Raw genomic sequence first — 27,896 nt, 5'->3', positions numbered from 1 at the left:
GCGTGTCTTTGTTTACGTCCAGGCAACCAATAGCAGAGGTTTTCCATCAGTTTGATATATTTGTGGAGCGTGCTTTCATGTGAGAGAGAGAGAGAGAGAGAGAGAGAGAGAGAGAGAGAGAGAGAGAGAGAGAGAGAGAGAGAGAGAGAGAGGGGTGTTGGCTGGGAGGAAGCGATGTTGGTAGGGGTTGATATAACCCCAGAGATCAAAAGTGGTGGAGAGAGAGAGAGAGAGAGAGAGAGAGAGAGAGAGAGAGAGAGAGAGAGAGAGGCTAAAGGTTAAGCAAGATCATAAGTGTATGCATTCGGGGTCAAAGGTTTCTTTTTAAGAGTAAAAGGGGTCGACTTGGGGAGGGGGGGGGAGCTGGGGAGGGAGGGAGGGACTTGGAAAGGGAGATAGGGAGTTGGGGAGGGAGTTATGGAGTTAGGGGGGGTATGGAGTTAGGGGAGTGGCGAAGAGGGATTACACAGATTGACCCTGGTAGGCGTCGCCGAAGCAAGGCGGGAATCAGAAGTTTGTGGAGTGGGGAGTTGGGGGAGGGGTTGTTCGAGGAGTAAGTGGGACGAGGAGTAGGAGGAGGAGGAGGAGGAGGAGGAAGATAAGAGAAAAAGGGAGTGCGTGTAAAGAAGAGACGTGAGAGAGGTTCCCGCAGGTCCAGCCATCAGTCATTGAAGCAGCCGTGTGGCTCCCGAAGACCTAAGAGCAGTAGTAGTAGGATCCCGATACAGAACTCAAAAGCGAGCCACCCGGTGTCCTTAGAGAGCCACCTACGCTCCCTCGCCTTTTATCTAGCTGGTGGGACACCTGCTCCCCCTCCTCCATCCACCTCCTCCTCCTCCTCCTGCTGCGTCTTCCTGGCCACCTCGGTTTCCTTCAGGAGTCCAGTGTGCTCTCTCGCTCGTCATCGACAACACACGCCTCCTCCTCCTCCTCTGGCCGGCTGCTTGTCACCCTCTCTCGAGTCTGTCTGTCTGTCTGTCTCTCTGTCGCCTCCCTTCCGTCTCGTCTGCCCATGCTGGAAACTTTGCCTCTGTCAGTCTCCCCCGTTTTACCCGAATCCCTCCTCCTGTCCACACACATGAAGGAGCATCTACCCTTGATGTCAAGAATGCATTCAGGTTTCTCGATCTTGAACTCTATTTATTAAACTCGTAGCCGCCTGACAGTTTCACAGACTTAGATTTTATCTGTCCGCGCACATTGACACAGCTGTCAGCGCCTGTCTCGTCCTGACAGTCTATCCCTGAGCAGACTGTCTACTGTATTCCTGAGTAGTAGGCCTTTCGGCGAAACCGGGTGCCATGGCTCTCCCGTCGTTCACGTTCCTCTTGGCCGCGGTCCTCCTGCAGGTGTGCCAAGGGGCCGTTGGAAGCACCTGTGATCCTCATGTCCTTACGGTGTACAAAGTGCTAGTTCAAACCTTCTGGAGTCGAGATGTTTTTCCCAAACAGTATCCCGAGTGGAGGCCTCCTGCCCAGTGGTCTAAGGTTGTAGGTGAGTAAAACGTTTAAAAGTTATATTCTCACTTGTTCTCAACATCTCTGTGGCATAGTACAACATTTTAAATCTAGTCTCACTTGTTTTTAGCCTCCCTGTGGCATAATACAACATTTTAAATGTAGTCTCACTTGTTTTTAGCCTCCCTGTGGCATAGTATAACATTTTAAATGTAGTCTCACTTGTTTTTAGCCTCCCTGTGGCATAGTATAACATTTTAAATGTAGTCTCACTTGTTTTTAGCCTCCTGTGGCATAGTTCAACATTTTAAATCTAGTCCCACTTGTTTTTAGCCTCTCTGTGGCACAGTAAAAGATTTGAGATCTATTCTCAGATGTTTTCAGTGTCCCCGTGGCATGTCAGGGGTCAATATGCTTAACTTTGATTAGGGACTAATTGAATTTCCATACACGATCGTCCTAAATATCATTTGTTACTTTTTGATGATCAGACTACCTTTTTATTATCTGTTAAGTGTAGAATGTATCAGGCAGTTTATGATTTTGTGTAATGTTTTCAATAATGACCGTTTTTCAAATTTCAGTTATACCTTGATTCTTAATATTTGTCCTTTCAACCGAAACATCTTTTTTTATTTGTTTGTTTGAACGTCCGACTTAACATTTGTTTAGGGTTTTATTAAAAAGCTTCTGATGATGCAAATGATTTATTTAATTACGTAAGATTTAAAACACTTTTGCTGTTATAAATTACATTTTGATTTTTATATATTCTTCATTCATTCTGAATTAACAGCTTTTATTTTTTACCTTCTTTGCTTTCACTGTATATGCACTCTGTTAATTTTTTGTCGCAGGTTTATTTTATTTAGTAATTTTTAAAGGGGTAAGTTGCATAGGAAACCTAACAGTCGCATTTAGCCAGGAACCCTAAAAAAAAAAAAAAAAAAAAAAAAGCTAAAAAAGAAAAGTTTGGTAATGAAACTCCTTTTAAAGTATGAGTATGATTCTCTCTCTCTCTCTCTCTCTCTCTCTCTCTCTCTCTCTCTCTCTCTCTCTCTCTCTCTCTCTCTCTCTCGTTTGGCTTTTATCTTCCTTCGACGAATAGCAACATTTACCTTGGCAGTATGTATGTTTATACACGTATTTCTTTATGCATTTTAGAGTCCGGGAAGGGAAGCTTGATATATATATATATATATATATATATATATATATATATATATATATATATATATATATATATATATATATATATGTGTGTGTGTGTGTGTGTGTGTGTGTGTGTGTGTGTGTGTAATTTAATAGCAGCTTTAATTCAGCAGTTACCCGTTCGTCTACGATTTAACTCGTCGTGCTCATTAATTAGATACAACAACAGAAAATGCACTTATTCTTAATTAACATATCAATGTTAATTCCCCTTAAACATGCAATTGGGTTAAACGGCCGGGTTCAAGGGGTCTGTGAGGAAACAAGTGGGTTGGAGGAAGAATTGCGTGAGGAGAAGTTACTTTAAGAAAGTGAGATTGTGAGGTTAGAGGACTGGGGTTTAGGGACTTTTCCCAGGAGCTCTTTTGGGAGGTGGTGTGGTTGGTACAAGATTAGGGAATGGGGTGGGTGGAAAGAGGTTCCTGACGAGGACATTATAAAGAAGTCTTCATGTTCATCAGCCAACTTTGATTATTCCATGCAAACCCAGAATTGGGAAACTTTTAAGTTTGGGAAAACGAGTAATGTTGAGAAATGTTTATGTCGAGGATAATGAGGACCATGACAATGATTTTTCCAAAGTTAGACTCTGAGGTTCATTGTAAACCTCTTTGAGGACCATGACAATGATTTTTCCAAAGTTAGACTCTGAGGTTCATTGTAAACCTCTTTGAGGACCATGACAATGATTTTTCCAAAGTTAGACCCTGAGGTTCATTGTTAACCTCTTTTGATTGATAACCATGACAATGATTTTTCCAAATTAGACCCTAAATTTTGGGGTTTTTGATTGATAATCCAGCGTGTAACCTCTCCATCTGTGACTAAATTTAAATAAAGATGGAACTAAAAGATAAATAATGAAAGGTAAATAAATCAACAAAAGAATGAAAATGTACAGGCGCCTGTAGATTTGAAATAAATTCCCAGATAAAGGAACTAAAATGATAAATAAAAATGAATAATAAATAAATAAAACTACGAAGATATATATAATATATATATATATATATACATATATATATATATATATATATATATATATATATGTATATATGTATGTATGTATGTATGTATGTATGTATGTATGTATGTATGTATGTATGTATGTATGTATGTATGTATGTATGTATGTATGTATGTATGTATGTATGTATGTATGTATGTATGTATACACACACAAACACTACTCGAGAAATAAGATAAGGGAAAAATTCAAGGCAGTGATGGGAGACACTTAAAAGTGGCATTTAAACCTCACTGACGTTACAGGAATGTGTAACGTGAGAGGTTCCTTTTTCCCAAACCATCCCACAGAATGGGGGTTCTAAGGTTCGTTAACCCATTCCCAACCCCCTTGCTTGCGTCCAACGACTTCATTTGGAGTTTTGAAAACTGTATGTGGTGGGGCTGGTAGTTTCATCAAACCGTGTTTTCACAAACAGGGTTGGTGAGATTAGTGCTTGTTTGTGTGTGTGTGTGTGTGTTTGTGGAGAAGATTAGGTTGAATCGTTATAAGCTTTCGCAGATAGGTGCTGTTTGTTTTTTCGTCTTAATGAAATTTTTGCGTGAGTTTGTGTGTGTGTTTGTGTTTCTGTGTGTTTTTAACATTCCTCGCATATTTCAGCGTCAAGTTTTTTTTTTTTATTAATGCAGTCATCGAACCCTTGAATTTTTATTATTGCTATAAACAAATGTCGTTTTGTTGTTGTTCTTAATTTTACTAATATTCTTCACTGCGAAAGGTTATTGTTATTATTATTATTATTATTATTATTATTATTATTATTATTATTATTATTATTATTATTATTATTGTCAATGCCATGCTTTTTAAAAAACTAATAGTATTGAACAATTAAATGAGATTTATTAGAATCACCTTACTTAGAAGGCGCGTAGGACAAGCGCCTGAAAGCATCTACAATGCCTTTAAAATAAATCTTTCCAAGATGATGACATTATCAAGATTTATTGCAAATCAAACACAATCTATCACTGACAGACTAAGTTAAATTAAACTAATTTAAACCGAATTATATTAAGATAAATTAGGTTAAATTAAAAGGCGATGTGGAGAAGAGACTTTTAATCCGTGTTCACATTCTTGTGGAATAAGCCAATGAATAGGAGTCCTTATAAAGTCATTCATGTGTCATCATTATCATCATATTATCATCATCGTCATCATACAAATAAAAAAATGGATAAAAAGAGAGAAAGAGAGAAGTGACAGACACATTAAAACATGAAAAGAACAAATAAAACAATTTAAAGACAAAAAGAGAAAATGAGACACATTAAAACACGAAAAAAACAAATAAAACAATTTAAAGACAAAAGAGAGATAAGTGACAGGCACATTAAAATATGAAGAGAACAAACAAAACAACTTAAAATAACGTGCAAAGAAATACACAATAAAGATGTCAAGACCAGAAAACAAGGAAGACATTAATGAAAGCGCGAATGACAGAATGATAATGCTTAGGAAATGCTCATGCACAGTCAGCCCTCAAGTGCATATGACAACATTTATATAAGCGGTTTGGTCCGGAGTCTTACCATAGAAAGGAATACTGACCCGTGCAGAGACGCGCGTGTATATGTATATGTGTATGTATACGTGTGTATGTATATATATATATATTATATTATATACTAATGTTAAATGTTATGTATAATATATATATATATATATATATATATATATATATATATATATATATATATATATATATATAAATCCGTAAATTACACGTTCTTTTCTCTCTGGGAGGGAACTTTATATCTGAATAATTTAAAACCTATTCATTATTTTTATATAGTTATCGCCTGAACTTTCTCGCAGCAAAACCAACTTTATACCTTTTCTGATTTAAATGAGTATTTTTTTTTATAACTCGTGACCGCAAAGAAACATCCACCAATATAAAGAACAAGATCAATTTCAGCACCATTTCCTCTTCCTCCTCCTCCTATTCTTCTTCTTCTTCTTCTTCTTCTTCTTCTTCTTCTTCTTCTTCTTCTTCTTCTTCTTCTTCTTCTTCTTCTTTTAAGTTGAGAAATGCACCCCGGTAAGCTTAGACATGTGGCCTTGAGGGCTGTATAGAGAGAAACAGCTGTTTAACTGTTGTTTTTCTGTTCGCGTGTTTTGTCTTATTATTAAATGTTTGTCTTTTTTGTTAAGTGTTTGTATTAATTATTACATGTTTTTCTCTATTGTTTCATGTTTATCTTTCTTCTTAAATTTTTATCTTAATTATTACACTTTATCTTTATTATTACATATTTATCTTGATTGCTACATGTTTATGTTAATTATCACATGTTTTTCTTTATTATTTCACGTTCATCTTTCTTCTTAGACGTTTATCTTAATTATTACATGTTTATCTTCATTACTGCATGTTTATCTTGATTGTTACATGTTTATCCTATTGTTACATGGTTATCTTTTTTTCTTAAACTCTTATCGTAATAATTACATGTTTATATTTATTATTACATGTTTATCTTCATTATTACATTTTTATCTTAACTGGTACATGTTTATCTTTCTTCTTAAATGCTTACATTTTTATATTTATTATGACATGCTTATCTTGATTATTACATTTTTTTATTATATGTTTATAATTATCGTTACATGTTTATCCTGATTGTTGCTCGTTGCTAAAACAGATCAGAAATGCCCAAGCGTTCTGTAATTCAAGGTCATTTTGCCTTAATGACATCAACCAGAACATTTGCTCGGAAGCTTAAAACAAATTGGTAAACCTTTTTCCCTACTTTACATGTTTATTTAGTGGTGAGTGAGTGTATTCCCACGTTCGCCGAACGTTCAAAATAAGAAAGAGGTTGTTTGTTGAATCAGAAAAAAAATTTATTAAGTTGGAAATGCTGACATTATGAAAATGGTTACATTTCGTTTAATCACAGCGAGATGTATACATACTTGAATAATACAAGTATGAGGTCATGTCTCTTCCGCGTCTTCGAATGTTACATGTTTATTTGCAGAATCTCTTTTCCCCTTTAAATTTTTTTTTTTGTACTTTCAAGTCGTTCATTGTATCAATTGAAATATTTATTGTCATTTATTATCTTTTGTCGTCTTTCAATCATCGGAACATTTTCCTTTTAAATCCTTTCTTTTTTTTTTTATTCTTTCAAGTCGTTCGTTGTATCACGTGAAATATTTATTGTCATTTATTTCCACGTATCTTTATTTCAATCTTCAGTCATTCTTGTGCATTTCCTTCAAAGTTAATATTTTCGTATATAGCCGCGTCATCGCCTCTTTGATTTTTAAATCTTGATGTTATTCATTCCTTATGATTGGATTCCTTTAATTCGTCGTGATGTGCGAGTGTTAACGAATTTATCAACCGTGTCAGTAATTGGTAATTAGTATTAACGAATGCTCTCATTTCCGCGAGTAATGATTTATCCGTTTTCTTTTAGTTAATGGAATTTGAAAAATGAGAGAGTATTTACTTTATCAACCGCGTCAGTATTTGGTAATTAACTACGATACGATTTGCTCAGATAACCATAAAACAATTGAAAATGTCAAAGTAAGAATAATAAGAAGAGTAATTTTTCTTCATAACAACAAAAGTATTACGACTGTGAAAACGAATAAGATCATTTACCTTAACTAAACATAATATATATATATATATATATATATATATATATATATATATATATATATATATATATATATATATATATATATATATATATATATATATATATATATATATATATATATATATATATATATATATATATATATATATATATATATATATATATATATATATATATTAGTATTCCTTCGAGAGGTAAGGTTTCCAAGCCCTCCTGAAGTCATCTCAGACTTACGTTCCCTTGGCTAAAATAAAGAGAAAGACATTGTTCCCTCTGAAGCGTTTTCGGATCGTTTGTCATTAGCCGAGAAGCGAAGTCCGTTTATCTATCAAAGCTCTTCTTTTCTTCCTTCTCTGTTCTCCTTTCATTATCAAGGTTATTATATGGTTCCCTTTATTGCGAAGAAACAGTAGAATTAAAAAAAAAATATGATGCATTTTATCATTATCATTGTCATGCTATTTTTATATATATCTCGATGGCTGCTATATGGAATGAATAACAAATAATATATAAGATTTTAGGGAAAAATAAAGGTTTCTTATGAAGAATATGGTTTCTTATGAGAGCACGAGACACCTCCATTTTGCATGATGATTATCAAGGGTTTGCAGGATAGAAATCAAATTATGCTGTGCTCTTCAGCTTCTCAAACAAATTTAATCATTTTGTTAGCCCCACCAGCCATCAGGTTAGAATATCTCTCTCTCTCTCTCTCTCTCTCTCTCTCTCTCTCTCTCTCTCTCTCTGTATAGCTTCTTCTGATGAAAAATTAAAGTCATTATATCTGACAATTCATTACACAATTTATTACTACTGGTCCGCTGGTATAGTGGTGAGTGTCGTGGAATGCCACTCAGATGTCTGCGGGTTCGCGTCTCCCCTAGGGCGATGAAAAATCACTGGCTCAGTATCATGATCAATTACTGCTGCAGTGCGCGGGTCTGCGGTGGGAGGTTGAAACCAACATTCTTCTTTGACTACAGATATTGTGGACGTTGTATGCGTTTCATTTCATTGTTCCTGCGAGTAACCTTTGTAATGACTCCAGAATCTTGTTTGATATACAATAGATTCCTTTTCTGAATCAATGCAACGCCTCCAACAATTATAAAACAACAAAGATAAATACAAATTAAAGATTCTTGCGATAACATACAATGAATTTGAAGTAAATCATAGGCCATATTTTATGATTTAATATATAATAGACTCCTTTTCTGAACCCGCGCAACGCCTGCAACAACAGCGACAAGAAAAAAATTCCTACAAATTAAAGATTCACGCAATAACATAAGAAGACACCGAAGCGAATCACAGGTCGTATTTTATGGCTTTCTGGGCGTACCCTCGCGAACTTAACGATCGTCTAAAAACGCCCAAAAGTGGGATGAAGGTCAGTCGTCCTTTGTAGGTTAATTATGATCTCAGTCTGTTTGTGTTGATCAGCTGAAGATGAACCAGTTGACCCCATTAGAGGAATTATGGTTCGAGGTTTATTCTTACACAAAAAGCCGATCCCAGATGTTTGCCTTTGTGGTGCCGTTGTGGATTTGAGTTGATATATAGAGGTTAGGCCAGAGGCCATTCACTGGGACCTGTGAGGTCATTCAGCGCTGGAAAGGAAATTGGGAGTAGGTTGGTCTGAAAGGTGTAAATATTTGTTAAGATGGGGTGGAGAGCGAGATGGGAGAAAGATAATATGGATGGAGGTACAGTAAATGTAATGAAAGAGGTTGCAGCTAGGGGCCAAAGCTGCAAAGAACCTTTAGTAATGCCTACAGTACACCGCTTAAGGTGCACTGACGGCACTACCAACTCCTCCTACGGGGGTGCGACTTTATGAGAAGGCGTTTTAAGTTTCATGCTTATTTTTATATTATTTTGCATTTAATTTGAATTTATAATTTTTGGGGTATATTTCCGTGAACCTTTTATCTCTTATCAAATAGAAAATAATCTCTTAATAACTCACGCCGATCAATTCATTTATTTAAATTATTTATTTATAGAATTGTTATATTCAAAACAATACCTAATTTTGCATAATGATTATTGACATCTTAGAAACAGAAGATGAGGTTTTATGATTTTTGAAAAGAAAAAATGTGTTTTTAGATATAATTTTAACACGATTTGCTCACACGCTGACATGCCTCTGTATATATATATATATATATATATATATATATATATATATATATATATATATATATATATATATATATATATATATATATACATACATACATACATACATACATACATACATACAAACAACATACATACATACAAACAACAGGTCATATAGCTATAAGCTATATATAAGTACTGGCTTTTCCTGGATGCCCCCTTGATAGCTACAGACAAACATATACATACACACTATATATACATATACATATGTGTGTGTATACATATGTATGTGTGTATATGTACACACACACATACATACATGCTCTCGGTCCCAGGTGCTACCGTAGCGCCTGCGCTTTTCAATTCATCAAATAACATAATCCCCTGACAGACGAGCACATTAAAAAAAAAAAAAAATTCTCACACCCCATAAGAAACCAACTGTAAACACAATTAATTACTCTAATAGCATCTCTGATTATGTAAGGCACAAAGCTCTAAACTTAAAAAAAAAAAAAGAGAAACGGATATTTATAAATTAATCCAGCCGAGACGACCATCTGCTCGCTCAAAGGTTGTCAGCGCTAAGTGAGAAAAAAAAGAAGAAGAAGAAGAAGGTGACACTTGATCCTCTCGAGTTGTCGAGCGTCATTCGACCTCCCGCAGCTGTTATAAATAACAATTAATGATGTTCGGGAGGATTAAGAAGGGGGAATCGGACGCGGCGCTTCAAGGTCGCAAGCACCCAGCCGGAATGGTGTAGGGGGCCGGGGAGGTTGGGGGTTACTGGATCCCACGGAATTTGAAGTGTGGGAATGTCACTCTTAAGTTTGCATTTTTTTTTTTTTTGTGCGTGTGTCAACAAACGCTGTTGGTGTAGGGCGCTTGTGTTTGCCAAGGCCGGCTGGGTTTGTTTATGAATGCTGATGCTAGTGCGCATATACTCCCGCGCATGTTCGTGTGCGTGAATGCAAAAATGCAGACGTTCGAGGTTTTAGATTTCTTCTATTTTGTCGGCCGTTCGCTATTAGTTCTGCTATGGGGATTTGATATTTTCGGTAAGGGAAGACAAATATGACATGAATAAAGTGATGAAGTAACAGATGATTGAAAATTTAGATATGGGAAAATTTTTGATATAGCCTATAGTGAAGGTATGACAGTGAAATAAAACAAGATTTAAAAAGAGAAATAGGTGTCAGATGGCCGCGTAGAGAAAAAAATTATACATGAATGAAAATTTTGTTAGCTCCATGTATACAATGTAAGGGATAGTTCTGAAGGGGAAACAGTTCCTTTTTGGGCGAGTCGGTAAAGCTGTCGCTTAGCACTCGCTAGGCCCGAGTTCGACTCTCCGGCCGGCTAATGAAGAATTAGAGGAATTTATTTCTGGTGATAGAAATTCATTTCTCGCTATAATGTGGTTCGGATTCCACAATAAGCTGTAGGTCCCGTTGCTAGGTAACCAGTTGGTCTTAGCCACGGTCTTACTTGATTGGGAACTATGAGATCAGAGGTTGGAGATAAGAAGAGATTTGTAGAAATGAAAGCTCTGGAAAGACACGAGAGGCGGAATTTTACAGAGAAATCTCCTTGTGTCGAACGGAGTTGGAGGAAAGATGAAGTTTTTTTTTTTACACATTTTTTGGGATATCTGTGTTTGTATGTGTGTGTTGGGGGAGTGGGCCAGGCTACCCCTGTTATTGAATCTGTCCTTCCGAATGTAGTGGTTCAATATCTGAAACTGTGTGTCACCATCGATTAATATTTATTTCCCAGAGATTCATGTCCTCTCTCGATCGCATTCTCTATATCTCGTCCTCGATTGAATATGTATATATATATATATATATATATATATATATATATATATATATATATATATATATATATATATATATATATATATATATATATATATATATATATATATTTACATACTTGTTTACAGCATTCCAAGGTTGAAAAATAAAGTTACGTCAGAAATTCCGAGAATAAGACAAGAAATGAATTAGTGGCACGGAAGACCAGCAACAATTTTTGGCTGTCATTCCCATATAAGTGGTGATTCTTAGCGAAGCTTCTTTTGTGACTCGTAAGCATAAATATGCCAACAACAATAAAATTCAGGAGAGTGAGATCTGTAGAATTCAAACATGAAAATGACCCAGCATAAAGTTTTAAAGACGACGCTTAGGAGCGAGTAGAAGTAGTAGTAGTAGTAGAAGGGATATGGCTTTGAGCCGGCTCCCATTTTAAGACGACACAAAAGAGCCATTAGTAACAATAGTAGTAGTACTCGGGATTTGCCTTTGAAATGGCTCCCATATAAAGCCAACACAGGAGCCATTCGTAATAGTAGTAGAAAGGATTTTCTTTGTAACAGCTCCCATTTAAAGATGGCATGAAAGAGCTATTAGTAACACTAGTAATAGTTCAGTAGTACTAGGAATGTGTCTTTACAACGGCTCCCATTCAAAGACGATACATATGAGCTAGCAATAGTAGTAGTGGTAGTAGGGATTTGCCTTTGAAACGTCTCCCATTCAAAGACGACACGTAAGAGCATATTAGTAGTACTGGTAGGGATTTTCCTTTGCAACGGCTCCAGAGGGAGTTAACGTGGTCGAGTTGGAGACTGCTCACCAACACCTCGACCAGACTCTGTCATTTCGATTGACCAGCTGTCATAACACAAGCTTTGTCCCAGCTCTCTCTCTCTCTCTCTCTCTCTCTCTCTCTCTCTCTCTCTCTCTCTCTCTCTCTCTCTCTCTGTCCGTCCTTAGCTTCCTTGTTGCCAGTTCTATTTTCAGCTTTACCTTGCAAAGGTCGTCTGGTTTGTTTTCCTTTGTTGACACTTTGCTTTGTCACTATTCCTGTGACTTGTAAATATTCCCTCCCGCACTCTGTTTCCTTAGTCACGTTTGGGTGGTTAGTAATTTACTCGTATGTCTTTCAGATATCTAAGTAACTTGTAAATAATAATAATAATAATAATAATAATAATAATAATAATAATAATAATAATAATAATAATAATATTTATTATTATGTGAAAGAAGAAGAAGAATTATGTGAATAAAAATATTTAAATTATTTTAGAATAATTTCAGTGACTTACATATATATATATATATATATATATATATATATATATATATATATATATATATATATATATATATATATATATATATACACGTGTGTGTCTAGTTTGTGCATGTATGTGTCGCCTGTGTGTATGTTAATTTAAAGGCAAGTAATGTATGTTGATTAATTAAATTGTTGCTTCCATTATTCAAGACAAATAAATGAAAGTTAAACCACGCTAAGTATCCCGGTCATAGGGAGAGAAGTTACCGTGGTAACAGCCATAACTACTTGGTCACATTTGTTTTGCGATTATGAATACTAGTTTTTTTTCTTCTCGCTTTTGCGAAATTGCTGTTGTATTTAAGTGGATTTTGTTTAGATTATGATTAGACTCCTCTTAGGTCAGGCTAGGATTAACCTAAAAATGTCTTAGCAATCTTAGCTAGTACATTGCTTTATTTATGTGTGGTTTGTGTTGCGATAAAATAATACCTGGTGTCGTTCATACTTCTTAACTACGCTTTAGGTTTTCTTGAAGGGCTGTTTTATAGTTTTGTTGTATATTTTATTTTTATTTTTACAATGTCTTTATTTGTGCCTGTATCACGGCCTTAACTTTTTTTTTTATGATGAGTTTCTTCTCTTGTGTAGGTGGGGCAAAAGGTTTTATTTTTCCACGAGATCATTTCTGAGATTTAGCTCAGCCCGTAAAAGTAGCTGATTAGAGAAACTGCCACTCACAAAATAAAGATCTCGGTCCTGTCCGCGTCCTCTGCTCCATTCAGGACCCACTGGCTCCATTATACATTTGTGGGCTGTACAAAGAGAAACGCGACAGGCCGAGATAGCCTCGTGCTGCCTTGGCTTTATAAGAAACGGTCCATTAGTACCATACTTGACACACCCACCTCCTCAACAAAGAATAATCGGAGCGCTAGATACGGCTGTCGCAATCATTTATTCAAATGGAGTCCTTTTTACGTCTAATTTACCTTCTCTTTTTCGTGTTTCCACTCTGCGCTGCGCGATCGAGTTACTTGTCCGAATTCCTGACTCGAGGAGAGAAGAACGACAGAGTTATTATCATGATTTAGAGCAACTTAGGTCTAAGAGGATCCACCCTCCTCTCCCGGGGACCCCTGAGAATGATTGCCCTTTAAAAACCCACTCGAGCTGATGAAGTCATTTTACCTCCATAATGGCACCACAAACAGTCATTTCTCCAAACAGTTTTCCTCGGCAATAATGTAACGCTTCCGCGAGGGTACGTGCACCTGCTAGACTGATGGGAGTTCGTTGATAAAAGAGGTATTGTGGTTTACTCCTCCATGGACTCGAGATGGATCCGCCTTGTTTCGCGTTAGGATTATCTTCTTGACATTTCCCCCACATGATTCTGTACGATACGTAAGGAAGAAAATATTTCCAGTTGACTTTGCAGTTTACAAAACCATAAAATTAGTCATATTCCGTCGATCACGGGGCTAAGTTCCCTCTCTGCCATTCAGTGGAAATTTCGTCACCTTGACGATTGGACATACAACCAAACGATCCCTGCGGGCCGTATCAACTTTTTCATCCCCGCCCGAAACACAAACATCGGGACAGTGACGTAACACCTGTCTCTCAGCGGCATTGTCCTTCGCACGGAAGGGCAATAAAAAAAAAAAAAAATAGATGCCTGACGCGAGACCTTGTTTCAGATCTTCAAACAAACAAAACGAACGCCTCCAGCAGTGTCCCTTGGGAGCGCTCTTCCGTAAACCTCCAAGCTAGGCGGGCTCAACTTTGACATGCGCTTAGCCTTAAAGGGAGTTGGGTGCGGATTGGCGGAAAACGAGATTTGTTTATGTTATCAAAGCTTTTGTGATAATCGTGTTGTACATTAATCTCAATATTAAAGTTAAATGTGGGATTTTGATTGTCAGGTTCCATGGACGAATGCTTGGGTTCGTTTTTTTTATGATTTTTTTTTTTATCTTTTTCAAAATGGCGTCTACAAGAATATGTAGGCGTCACTTTTCCAAGTTTACTTCTTATTAAATCTCTTCAGTGGAAAGGGTGCGTCTATAAAAACTAATATAACCATAGTAGTTTTGACTGTAAAAGATGTTTTAACGACTCTATATAAGATTCGTTGTTTTCATATTTATATTTCATGTGCGCTCTCTCTCTCTCTCTCTCTCTCTCTCTCTCTCTCTCTCTCTCTCTCTCTCTCTCTCTCTCCATATAGGCATTCTGTTCTTTGAAAGCTCTTTAGACACAATGACTTATTATTTTTATTATTGTACAATAAGAATGGGCGTACATTATGAACAGCAAGAACATAAGTCATGACAATACTTGAGAGCTTTGAAATCCCAATATAATCTTTAAAAGGGATACTTGTAACACGCCCTCCAAGACCATACTCAGTGATTTTGCGTATCTTATTATTATTATTATTATTATTATTATTATTATTATTATTGTTGTTGTTGTCTTTATCCCATTATTTTTGTTTGTTTAGAAACTTATTCCAAAAAAGTTTAGAATTCTGCGTCCACTCGAACTTTTTAAACTTACTGGTGGAATAGTACTAAGACTTTTATAGTAGCGTATACTTTAATGAGACTAGCAGTGTATATTTAAACCCTTCCCCCTGAAACCGGTTAGGAAAGATTAGTTAAAGTTGCAGTTAAAGTCCTCCAGGGCCCCTGTAGGCTTATAGGGCAGGCTCTGATCTGTTCCTTAGACCGACTGCCAGCAGGGGACAAGTCCCAATGCCAATGACACGTGGCCAGTGTGTCGCTAGGCCCACTGTTCAACTCCCCAGCCCGAGGGCTAGAAAGATTAAAGTAAATAAATCAGAAAAATGATACAAAAAAATAACGAACGCATCTCAACATATTATCTAAACCATGAACAATGTTTCATAGAAAAATAATATAAAGTAGTTTGGAAATTTTAGAATATTTATAAACACAAATTAAAAAAGCTTCTCGAAGTTCTAGAATGAGTTTTGTTATCGAAGAGAACAAGTCAAAGGTCATAAATATTGATAAATTGCGTCAAGGAAAACAGTTATATCTGGGACCCTTCCTTTAACATAGTGGTGTGAAGCGTCCGACTGTTGCTTCTAAGTACTGTACCTACTACTCGTTTCCTGGTACGACTAGTGAAGCACCAGGCTTGGTAACTGTATAAACAGGTATGCTATGATCGATTGAAATGTCCTTTATGCGATGTATAATGAGATAAAGACCTTCTCTCTCTCTCTCTCTCTCTCTCTCTCTCTCTCTCTCTCTCTCTCTCTCTCTCTCTCTCTCTCTCTGTGGTGCATTTGTTGATGCTGAGTAAACCCAATGTCACCGTGTCCTTGTTGTTGTGGGAATCTGAAACCATATTGTTGCATTGTCGTTAATTCCTTGTGGTAGGCATTACAGCGCCTGGTTGTTTTATAGATTGTTTTCTTTGTGGCGCTATTTTTTCTGGAGTTTCAAGTGAAGCCTGCTGCAGTCTTTCCATTTATTTGGTTTTATGATTCATGGTCATGTATACTGCATATGGCAGTTTGTTTGTTTCACGCTATGAAATTGTATTATGTGAGAACTTTTTAGGCCAATGCATGTTTTATTTGGCTTGTTTCTCAAAAGTGTGCCCCCGTTATTATTATTATTATTATTATTATTATTATTATTATTATTATTATTATTATTATTATTATTATTAATTCTTCTTCTTCTTCTTCATCTTCAGAAGATAAACCCTATTCATATGGCACAAGCAAGCCTATAGGGACCGTTGACTTTAAATTCGTGTTTCCAAAGAATATGATGTTCGTTGGGAAGAAATCACAAAAGATAACGTGCAATACAGAAAGATGAGATATAGATAAGAACAAGGTGAACTGTTTTAGGGCAGTAATGCAATGCACCTTCGCTTGAACTCTTGAGGTTGCAGTTGAGCAAAATCTTCTCAGGGAGACAGTTGCACAGTCCAGTAACCAGCAACAAATCCGCTCCCGCTGGTGTAACGCATTCGAGGCAAGGAGATTTTTAAACAAAAGCAACTATCCTTGGGTCACCTTTCACGTTTTTTAATTCCCTGGGTCTCAAAATGGTTGTATTTGAACTGTTTATTTGCCTGCGTTCTGGGAGAATGGTTAACGCCTCCGTGGTGCCTTGGCGGAGCAGTCTCCGCCATTCGAGCTTTCTCAACAAATATAAATATTCTCCGATTACGTCGTTTCTGCCTCCTATCATTCAGTCTGGCGTGTGTGTGTGTGTGCGCGCGCGCGTTTACGTGTCAGGCAGAATGTGTTTATTGCTCTAAAGGAAAGCGTGTTTGCTTTTGGCTCGAATTTCATAATATTATCGAAGAACTTTTGGCTTTCGTGGTAGACATAACACGGAGCTGGTCTGTCTCGGCAGAGCGAAATACGATACTTTATTATTATTATTATTATTATTATTATTATTATTATTATTATTATTATTATTATTATTATTATTATTCTATATTTTGGTCAGCAGCCTCTTCTAATACGCTCGATACCTTCGTCACTTGTGTTTGTATTTGAAAAGGTAAGGGGTCCTTCCCCGTAATTTTGGTAATTTTTCTGTTGAAATCTCAAAGAAATCGGGTTCTGTTTTCGTGGGCGGAGGTGCTTTTAATATTCGTAAAGTTTTTGTTAACGAAGATTCTTCTCCCACGGTAAGTTAACCTCATTCAGTGTAAGCAGGTTTTTCCTTGAGAAACTTTTTAGATGAACTTTACGATAGCAAAAGGATTCTTTCCCACAAATGGCTGACTGAAATAATTCCAGAATCAAGATCCCTTTTTGATTGAAATCCCAGAGTTATGGTTCCTTGGTGACTGAAATAATCCCGGAATCAAGGTCCCTTTTTTGACTGAAATATTCCCAAAATCAAGGTCTCATTTTGATTGAAATAATTCCAGAATCAAGGTCCCAAAATATTCCCAAAATCAAGGTCTCTTTGATTGAAATAATCCCGGAATCAAGGTCCTTTTTGACTGAAATATTCCCAAAATCATGGTCTCTCTTTGACTGAAATAATTCCAGAATCAAGGTCCCTTTTTGACTGAAATATTCCCAAAATGAAGGTCTCATTTTGATTGAAATAATTCTAGGATCAAGGTCCCTTTTTGACTGAAGTATTCCCAAAATCAAGGTCTCATTTTGATTGAAGTAATTCCAGAATCAAGGTCCCTTTTTGACTGAAATATTCCCAAAATCAAGGTCTCTTTGATTGAAATAATTCCAGAATCAAGGTCCCTTTTTGGCTGAAATATTCCCAGAATCAAGGTAACTTCTTGACTGAAATCCCAGAATCAAGGTTCCTTGCTGATTGAAATAATCCCAGAACGAAGTTCCCCGGTTGACTGAAATAATCCCAGAACCAAGCAAGGTCCCTTATGCAAATGAAGACCCAGAACAATAAAGTGCTCCCTTCTGCGTCGTGTTAGATAAAAAAAAAATGAGAAAGAAAGAAAAGAAAAGTAACTAATGATCTCGCTGACGACAATGATGTGCGTAGAAGCGTCTTCAGCTTTCCTTTGGGGTCCTTGTGGTGATGAAGGATCCCGTGTGAGAAAAATATCCTATACTCCTTCTCATCCTCCTCCGTTGAGTTCCTTACCGCTCTGTGACTGTTAAGAGAGTTAGGGTCATTAAGGATAGTAATTGAGTTACTGTCTCAGAGAGAGAGAGAGAGAGAGAGAGAGAGAGAATTTCAAGCTTGATGGTGGGACAGGTTGGCAGATAATGAACGTAAAGTGAAAAGAAAAACGATGTAGAAGATTAAGAAAAAGAGAGAGAGAGAGAGAGAGAGAGAGAGAGAGAGAGAGAGAGAGAGAGAGAGACCAGAAAAATTGAGACCATGAAGGCGATACTTTTACGGTTTAGCTGGGATGGTGAACCATGTTCTTGAATTATTATGCTCATTTTAAATATTTCAATTATGCATATTCTTATGTATCCATATTCATACATTGTGCGTTTGGTAACAAAAATTTACTCTCAGAAACTTTCTTGTGTTGGTAATTCAACCTCTTAGATGAAAACAGCTTTTGTGATGTCACATCTGTCAGACATTCAGTCTAGTGCCGTTGCAACAGGTAACCAGACGAATCCTCGGTCTGGTCTGAGCAGCATTTTGACAACCCATCTGCTTCTCTTATGACGAAGCGTTTTTGTATCAGAGTATTTTCCACTTTCCCTCAGATTTTTTTGTTATTTTGCCTTTCTCTTCCCCATTGTCCTTCTCCCTTGCTTTTTATAAATTTCTGGAACAAAACTCAAACAGAAAAACCAGCCAGATTTGAGTTAATCATTATCCCAGCACACACACACAAAACTTTCAGCGTCTGGCCTAAACCTGTCAGTTATCAGCTTGGTAACTGGACTGACGATCACATTCCATGCGTGATACGAGAAACGGAAGATCTGACCTCCCATGCAAACTAGATCGCCAACCACGCGCGCAAGAAACACCACTTGCCGCCATCTTAGTAGGCCACTTTCGGCTCCCAAGCGAGTTTATTGAATGGCGGCACCTTTTCAGCAATTCCATTTGGGAAGGATCCGAGGTAATGTTTCTCCCTCAATAAAATCGACAAAACCAACAGTGCCAGGTCGTCTGATGCCGGACAGGACATCATCAGCAGCAGTAGGAGGTGGAAGGAGAGTTCATTTGAGTCAGAGGGCAATGGACTTTCCATATGACTTGGCCAGCCGAGATGGCGGTGGTGGTTGGTGACACACGCGCGCTCTCGGATTTGGCGGAAAAGTGGGGGAAGTGACCCTGTTTTGCCAAGCGCCTGAATGGTGGCGTCATTTTGGAAGTCTGGCAGACCCTGTGACCTATGGGGGTTTGGAGGGGGGAGTATCCTGTCGTAGATTTTAGACCTTTCACTCGGTTGGACAGAAGGAAGAGATTCGTTTCTTCCATTTCATAGTTTTTCTGTTTATTTCAGCAGACATAGGACTTCCTAATGGCTGATTTTTTCTTATAAGTGTCTAGAATGGATGGGAAATATATTCTTTAATGTTTACACCAAGAATTTAACTAGGAAATATATTCTATAATGTTTACACCAAGAATTTAAATAGCAAGTTTGTTTGAATTTAGATATCGTCATGATTGCTTCAGTTCTATTCACGCCAGCCCAGTAATTGGTACCAGTTCAGTCACTGATTTATTTCCCCCATCTGTAATAATCTTCTCAGTTTCCCTCCTAAGCTTAAATTAGAGTAATATTGATTGATAAAGATGAGTATGGTGGCAGCTGGCGGTGCTTTAGTGGGTCTTGGAACAACAGGATAGATGGGGCTTTCACATCCTGTGGAGAAATGGCTGGCCCCTTTGCGCAATGCGAGCATCAACATTTTGAAGATAAAATTCATTTATCACTGTTGTTTTTGTTGTCCACTTTCTGCACAATAACAACTCTCTCTCTCTCTCTCTCTCTCTCTCTCTCTCTCTCTCTCTCTCTCTCACACACATATATATATGTGTGTGTGTATATTTATATAAGTATATATATTATGTATGTAAATATATATATTTATATATAATATATACATATATATATATATATATATATATATATATATATATATATATATATATATATATATATATATATATATATATATATATATATATATATATATACATATATACATAAATGCACTCATCGTCTGACAGTCATGCACCATTCTCCCGGGGTTGTGCGAAGGACATGTCCAAGCCACCCTAATCTGTCTTTATCATTATTTCATCTACTGTACGTATGGAACTCCCATAACTATTCTTATGGTATTGTTTTTGACTGTATCGTGTCATCTTTGTACTGATATTTTCCTTTAATACATATTTATTTTCAAGTCGACGAAATCTAATTGATATAGTTTCATTTGTTTACATGATTCATGTTCGTACAGGAATCTTTTTAATTGATTTCCTAATTTATTCAGCCTGCCCTCTTTTTTATTTGCTTTTTTTCGTCTGTCACTATGTTCCAACTCAAGAGGGCCTGTGATGGGTATCGTTACTCCTGTTTGGAAGACTCAGTCTCAAATCCTTTCTGCGTCTAGTATTATTCCATCCCTTTGTAACTGTGTTCATCATTTCAGTTTTTCTTACATTTGTCTTGAATCTCATCTCTTTAGGTATGTTTTATTAAGAAGTCTGCGTATCTTGTAGTGTTTTGCTGATTAAAGATCACCATCTGATAATATAAGTCTACAAAGTTTCTATTGTTGCTCCAGTCTAAACCTTCTCTTCCACCTCAGACCACCTTTTCTTTATAAAATCTGTGAGAAGGCAAACAAAAAGGTGAAATAACGGTCCCTTGTAGCACCCCACTACTCACAGAAAATTCACTTGGCCAAACTCCCTTTGGCGACACTTTGACATCTGTTCCATTCATGGATAGTTTAATTTTTTTTATTATTGGAATGCACTTAACCGTGTCCACAGACCTGAATTATAGGTCTTTGGCCACTTCGGTATTCTGTTAAATAATGATGAAAAAAAAAATGAAAATATCCATGAATGAAACAGATGTCAAAACATCACCAAAAGGAGTTTGGCCAAGTGAATTTTCTGTGAGTAGTGGGGTGTTACATGGGAATGTTATTTCACCTCTGTTGTTTGTCTTCTCACAGATTTTATAAAGAAAAGGTGGTCTGATGTGGAAGAGAAGGTTTAGACTGGAGCAACGATAGAAACTTTACAGACTTATATTATGAGATGGTGATACTTTAATCAGCAAAACACTGCAAGATATGCAAAGAACTTCTTAATAAAACATACCTAAAGAGATGAGATTTAAGACAAATGTAAGAAAAACGCAGAAAGGATTAATGAGACTGAGTCTTTCAAATACCTAGGAGTAATGCTACCCAACACAGGCTCTCTTGAGTTGGGACACAGGGACAGACAGAGAAAAGCAAATCACAGATTTTATAAAGAAAAGGTGGTCTGAGGTGGAGGAGAAAGTTTAGACTGGAGCAACACAGAAACCTTACAGACTTACATCATGAGATGGTGATACTTTAATCAGCAAAACACCGCAAGATATGCCAAGACTTCTTAATAAAACATATGTATGTGCACACGCACGTGTCTATGTGTTTGGCCCACTTCTGTCACTAGGCGTGTTACGGTGTCAGCTGGAGTTGTTAAGCAATAAAAGGGCCCACAAGTTTCTAGTTTCTAAGCGACATTCAAGCAACAGCCCTCAGGTTATGGCGTCGTAAACGGCGATAAAACTCTTGTGGCCAACTCCAGACAGCCCAGCTTCTGTGAGGTTTCATGACTTGTGTCTCGTTCATAATGGGAGTGTTTCGTTGTGTTAATGAGTTTTTTTTACTTATCTTTGACTAGACTTATGCTTATGGGATTATATTCTGTGCGTGTGTGAATGTTTATATCTGTATTCACACGCTCACACACACACACATATACATACATATATAATATATATATGTGTGTGTATAGGCCTATACATACATACATACATCCAAATATAATATGAAGATTATATATATATATATATATATATATATATATATATATATATATATATATATATATATATGTGTGTGTGTGTGCGTGTGTATGGACAGTGACTCACTTATATTTCTTGTCAAGATAGGTAAAGTTCTTAACAAAACCTAATTATGTTCCATTGCAAACAATACAACAACTTTAACCCTGGTTTTAGAAAATGGAAATCATACTAAATAGAGATTTATATGATCGATATAACCGATATTAATTTGCTAATTCGAGTGTATGCACTAACAAAAGAATAAAAGTGGAAGAAGGCCTGGCAAGCTTATACGGTGACAACGAATCGATCTGAACTTCCTGGCGGACGTGAAAACGAAGGTCCAAGTATCCCAGAAGAAGTTCACCAGCTGTGACGAGTAGCTGCGGAATTCTCCCAGTTACTCTTAGCCTATTGATCGCATGCTGTTTTTCCTTTAGGACTGCGAAGTCGTCTTGTTTTCTGAAGCTAGTTGCATCTATAGAAAATTTAAAACCAAGGAGATTACTATTTTTTGTATTTTGAATAGAAACATATATGGGTTTTGTTCGACGTAAATTTATACGTACAGTTATGCCGTTATTCTGAAATTGTCTACGCTTACACTCCATAGGTGGGTAGAGCCATCAGTGTACCTCAAGCTGTGCAATGCAACCCCTTTCATTCCTTTTACTGTACCTCCGTTCGTATTCTCTTTTTCTTATCTTACTTTCCAATCTCTCCTAACAATTGTTTCATAGTGCAACTGCGAGGTTACCCTCCTGTTGAACCTTTCAGACTTTCTTTACTCTGCTTCCGTTTCAGCGCTAATGACCTCATAGGTGCCATCGTTTGGCCTCTGGCCTAAATTTCATATTCCACTCCATTCTGTGCTTGCACGCATGCACTAAGGTGTGCATTAGGATTCTGCATTTGCATAGTAAATTAACGTATAATAAATTAAATTTACAGTATGGTTTATACGTAAAATGTATGAAACGTCAAAAACTGCATGAATTGCAAATTTCAAATTCCTTCAGCACTCACGACGAGATTACGTGTTTCCCTAATTGCATAATAACACTTGGCCATTACACAATTTCTTTTAGTGCCAACTTCTCTCTCTCTCTCTCTCTCTCTCTCTCTCTCTCTCTCTCTCTCTCTCTCTCTCTCTCTCTCTCTCTCTCTCTGGCGGTCGTGACTGCCAGGGGTCAGAAGTTCATGAGAGGTCTTTCACTTTCTCTAGAGATGTGTTTTGCCCGTCTGGCCATTTTTGCTTTACGTACAAATAGGGAATCTCTCTCTCTCTCTCTCTCTCTCTCTCTCTCTCTCTCTCTCTCTCTCTCTGCATGTATATATATATATATATATATATATATATATATATATATATATATATATATATATATATATATATATATATATATATATATATATATATGTATATGTATATATATATATAGTCAAGAGGTCACAAAATGGGCAAAAATCGTCAAAACGGGATAGCGAACTCTTTAAATATAATAATTTTAAATACTACCTTTATGTTATTTCACTTGCCTGTTAGTACTTCGTTCTATGTCACTTCAGAGACTGAGCTGAAACCTTTTTTTTTTTTTTTAAATTAAATTACATTTGGAGATTTTCACAAATTTCTAATTGCTTTTATGTTTAAGAACAACGACTTTTAAAACAATTGGAATATTCGCTGGTAAAGTGAAGTTTAGTAGCTGTCATGGATGAATAGATAGATATTTTGTTATTGTTATTATTATTATTATTATTATTATTATTATTATTATTATTATTATTATTATTTGTTGTTGTTGTTGTTGTCATGGAAAATTAGATCCATATATTACTATTTTTTTTTTTTTTTTGTCTATCACAGTCATCCTATTCGACTGGGTGGTTTTTATAGTGTGGGGTTCCGGGTTGCATCCTGCCTCCTTAGGAGTCCATCACTTTTCTCATTATGCGAGGTGTTTCTAGTAGCACACTTCTGCATGAGTCCTGGAGCTACTTCGGCATCTAGTTTTTCCAGATTCCTTCTCAGGGATCTGGGGATCGTGCCTAGTGTTCCTATGATTACGGGTACAATTTCCACTGGCATATCCCATATCCTTCTTATTTTGATTTTCAGGTCTTGATACTTATCAATTTTTACTCTTTCTTTCTCATCTACTCTGGTGCCCCATGGTATTGCGACATCAATGAGTGATACTTTCTTGATTTTTGTCAATCAGCGTCACGTCTGGTCTATTGGCACGGATCACCCTATCCGTTCTGATACCATAGTCCCAGAGGATCTTTGCCTGATCGTTTTCTATCACTCCCTCGGGCTGGTGTTCGTACCACTTATTACTGCAAGCTAACTGGTTGCTTGATTATTAAGTAAAATCCTAATCGTGAAAAACAGAACGAAGGTGAAGAATTTGAAAGATGACAGTCGAAGCGTGATGTTTCATAAACGCAATTAAAGACGGAAAGATTTTGCGAGACTAAGAGAAAAATGTTTTTCTATTTTATAATTTTTGTTAGGTTTCCCTCATTCGGTCTTGTAGATTATGAAGATTTCAGTAACATTTGACATATTCTTTTTCTGTAAGCATTTTTTTCTCATTAATCTGTCAGATCGGCTTTCCATTCGTCAGAAATTCGATGAATGAATCATCATTAACAATCGTGATTTTTAATTATTTTATTTATCTGGTCACGACAAGATATATGTGATATATTGGAATGTTATGTCACTTCTTCAACAAGGTATATAACAATAATAATAATAATGATAATAGAATAGCAGTCTAATTTTCCATGACAGCAACAAATAATAATAATAATTAATAATAATAACAATCATCGTCATAATAATAATAATAATAATAATAATAATAATAATAATAATAATAATAATAATAATAATAATAATAATAATAATAATAATAATAATAATAATAAAGAATTTATAGACTTCTGAGAAAGTTTGAAGACTGAAACCCGGAGGTTAATTTTTTCAACTTTGTCTTATCTCTCTACCAAAACAATTTATCTATATTTAGTGCCCATAACTGATGAGAAAGAGACACGATATTTTTATTCAAAAAATATTTTCAAGAAGTCTAAACCGGCCGGCATAAAACGAAACAAATGCAAGAAATAATGAAAGCGAACGTCACGTTTGAAGCAAGGACAAAAAAAAAAAATAAATTAATAAATAAATAAAAAATAAAAGAAGTTAGTAAAAGCCACTTGTTTCTCAGCTCAAAATACCCTTTGGGTTTTCTATTCCTGTTCTTGCAATGACGCCCCCACCACGTCCCTTACCCCCCAAGGGGCGTTCATACCCCCCACCCACCGCCTCCTCCTATATACCCCCACTGCAAGGTTTCGGCTCAATTTAATGATAGAGCCAGATGCCCCCACGCGGCAGTCAGCCCATAGGGGAGTGCCACGGTGTGCCACTTCTCCATCAACTTATGCCCTTTTTTCCCCCTCCTCTCAACCTTCCTCATACCCACCTGTCTGTCCACCAATGCCTCCTCCTCCTCCAACTCCTCCATACCAACCTCCTCCTGTACTCCTAGCAATGAGACGGATAATCAGTATGGTGCCAGGGGCATTAGCGAGAGAGAGAGAGAGAGAGAGAGAGAGAGAGAGAGAGAGAGAGAGAGAAAGGATAATCAGTATGATGCCAGGGGCATGAGTGCGAGAGAGAGAGAGAGAGAGAGAGACAGACAGACAGACAGAGAGAGAGAGAGAGAGAGAGAGAGAGAGATGAAGGATAATCAGTATGGTGCCAGGGGCATGAGAGAGAGAGAGAGAGAAGGACAATCAGTATGGTGCCAGGGGCATGAGCGCGTGAGAGAGAGAGAGAGAGAGAGAGAGAGAGAGAGAGAGAGAGAGAGAGAGAGAGAGAGAGTGCCATTTCGCTGTCCTTGAGTGCCAAGCTCCTCAAGGTGAAGGTCTGTCTCGAGTTAAATTCAGCTACTTTTTTTCTCTTTTTTTTCTTCTTCGAAGGTAAAAGCCAGGAAGAAAGGTAGAGAGGAGGAGGAGGAGGAGGAGGAGGAGGAGGAGGAGGAGGAGGTTGTCTGGGGCGAGTCTCGCTGGTCTTCTCTCACTGCCCGGATATGTGGTTTTTTTTTCCTATTCTTTTGCCTGCTTATGATTTTTTTTTTTGGTTACTAGGTATTGTTTTTTATGTATTGATTGTTTTTTTTTGTACATTCTACTCCCGGTAACGTGTTTTTTTTTCTTCACATATTTTATTTATCTCTCTCTCTCTCTCTCTCTCTCTCTCTCATATATATATATATATATATATATATATATATATATATATATATATATATATATATATATATATATATAAATGTATATCTATGTATATATATAAATACATATGTATACCCATGAATATATATATATATAATATCTCCTTGAATATATATATATATATATATATATATATATATATATATGTATATATAAATATAATATATATATATATATATATATATATATATATATATATATATATATATATATATATATATATATATACATTTAATCATAATCAGTACTGTACTTCTGGATAGCAACGTGACAAAACTGTGCACATATCGAGAACCTAGCCCAACAGAGCAATCACTGCGAGGAATTAACGATAGTCAAAACAACCTTAAAAAGTGCTGGGCACTTCTCTCCCCCCCAGCTGAAAACCGATCGGTTTATCTAAGGGGCAGTGGTATGTGCCCCAAACCCCAGGAATGCAGTCTCACCCGCTAACAACCATACTTTCATTGGGCTCGCTTTGCTTTTGTTAGGTTTAAATGGCTGTGTCAAACAAGGCCGTGATTAGACGCGACAGGAATGCCGCGGCTTATTTATGGGAGAAGTCCTTGCTTGCTAGGTTTTGGAGGGAATGAAAATGTTTAGAGAGAGAGAGAGAGAGAGAGAGAGAGAGAGAGTAATCTCTTGAAGGCTGTGAACATCTTTTCTATTATACTGTGAGTCTTTCTTAGATCTAATATTATGGACTATGAGGACTATGTTGTGCAAATTGTGAAAATTTTTTTTATGATTTAGAAGGGCCCCCTCTTATGTTTAATGTTATGGATTAATTTGCAATTAGATTTATTCTCTTTGGATGTTTTAATGAGCGTCAGTGATTTGCGCCAAAAAATGCGCCAAAATTTAGTTCCCTAAATCATTCATGATACCGCCGTTAGGATATCTCAAGATTAAAAACGGCAATATAAAATTTAAAGACACTCACAAAAACTCTATCATATAACAGGAATGCCTTTATTGACGATTTAATACACAGAGATCTTTGAAATCCCGTTTGCAAGACAATATCACAGGCTGTACATTCTCACGCCGATTGGAATCAAATTTCGCCCTGTACTTCAGCGTATAATGCTGTATGAATTCTCATCCACGGCCCATGAAACTCAGCCGCGGCCCGTGTAACTTTCAGCCACAGCCCGGTGTGGCATGTGTTGTTGGCTCTATAGCGGTGCCAGACGCACGATCATGGCTAACTTTAACCTTAAATAAAATAAAAACCTGAGGCTAGAGGGCTGCAATTTGCTATGTTTGATGACTGGAGGGTGGATGCTCAACATACCAATTTGCAGCCCTCTAGCCTCAGTAGTTTTTAAGATCTGACGGCGGACGGGCAGACAAAAAAAAAAAAAAAAAACCATCTCAATAGTTTTCTTTTGCAGGAAAATAAAAGTCTTAATCAGTCAAAGGAATTTATCCAAGCAAACATCACAGAACTTACACAATAAA

General features: G+C 36.6%; 1 protein-coding gene across 1 annotated transcript in view; it reads left to right on the top strand.

Moving 5' to 3' along the window:
- Window positions 1-482: 482 nt before the first annotated feature.
- Window positions 483-27,896, top strand: part of LOC136826137 (spondin-2-like) — a 51,123-nt gene continuing 23,709 nt past the window's right edge. The window contains exon 1 of the mRNA XM_067083131.1: window positions 483-1,494. Within this exon, the coding sequence (XP_066939232.1) occupies window positions 1,302-1,494 (193 nt within the window). The 5' untranslated portion in view covers window positions 483-1,301. The remainder of the gene's footprint in view (window positions 1,495-27,896) is intronic.

This window comes from Macrobrachium rosenbergii, chromosome 40, assembly GCF_040412425.1.
Source record: "Macrobrachium rosenbergii isolate ZJJX-2024 chromosome 40, ASM4041242v1, whole genome shotgun sequence".
NCBI classification, from domain to species: Eukaryota; Metazoa; Arthropoda; class Malacostraca; order Decapoda; family Palaemonidae; genus Macrobrachium; species Macrobrachium rosenbergii.
The sequence above is the reverse complement of the archived record's forward strand: the minus strand, read 5'-3'. Positions and strand labels throughout refer to the sequence as shown.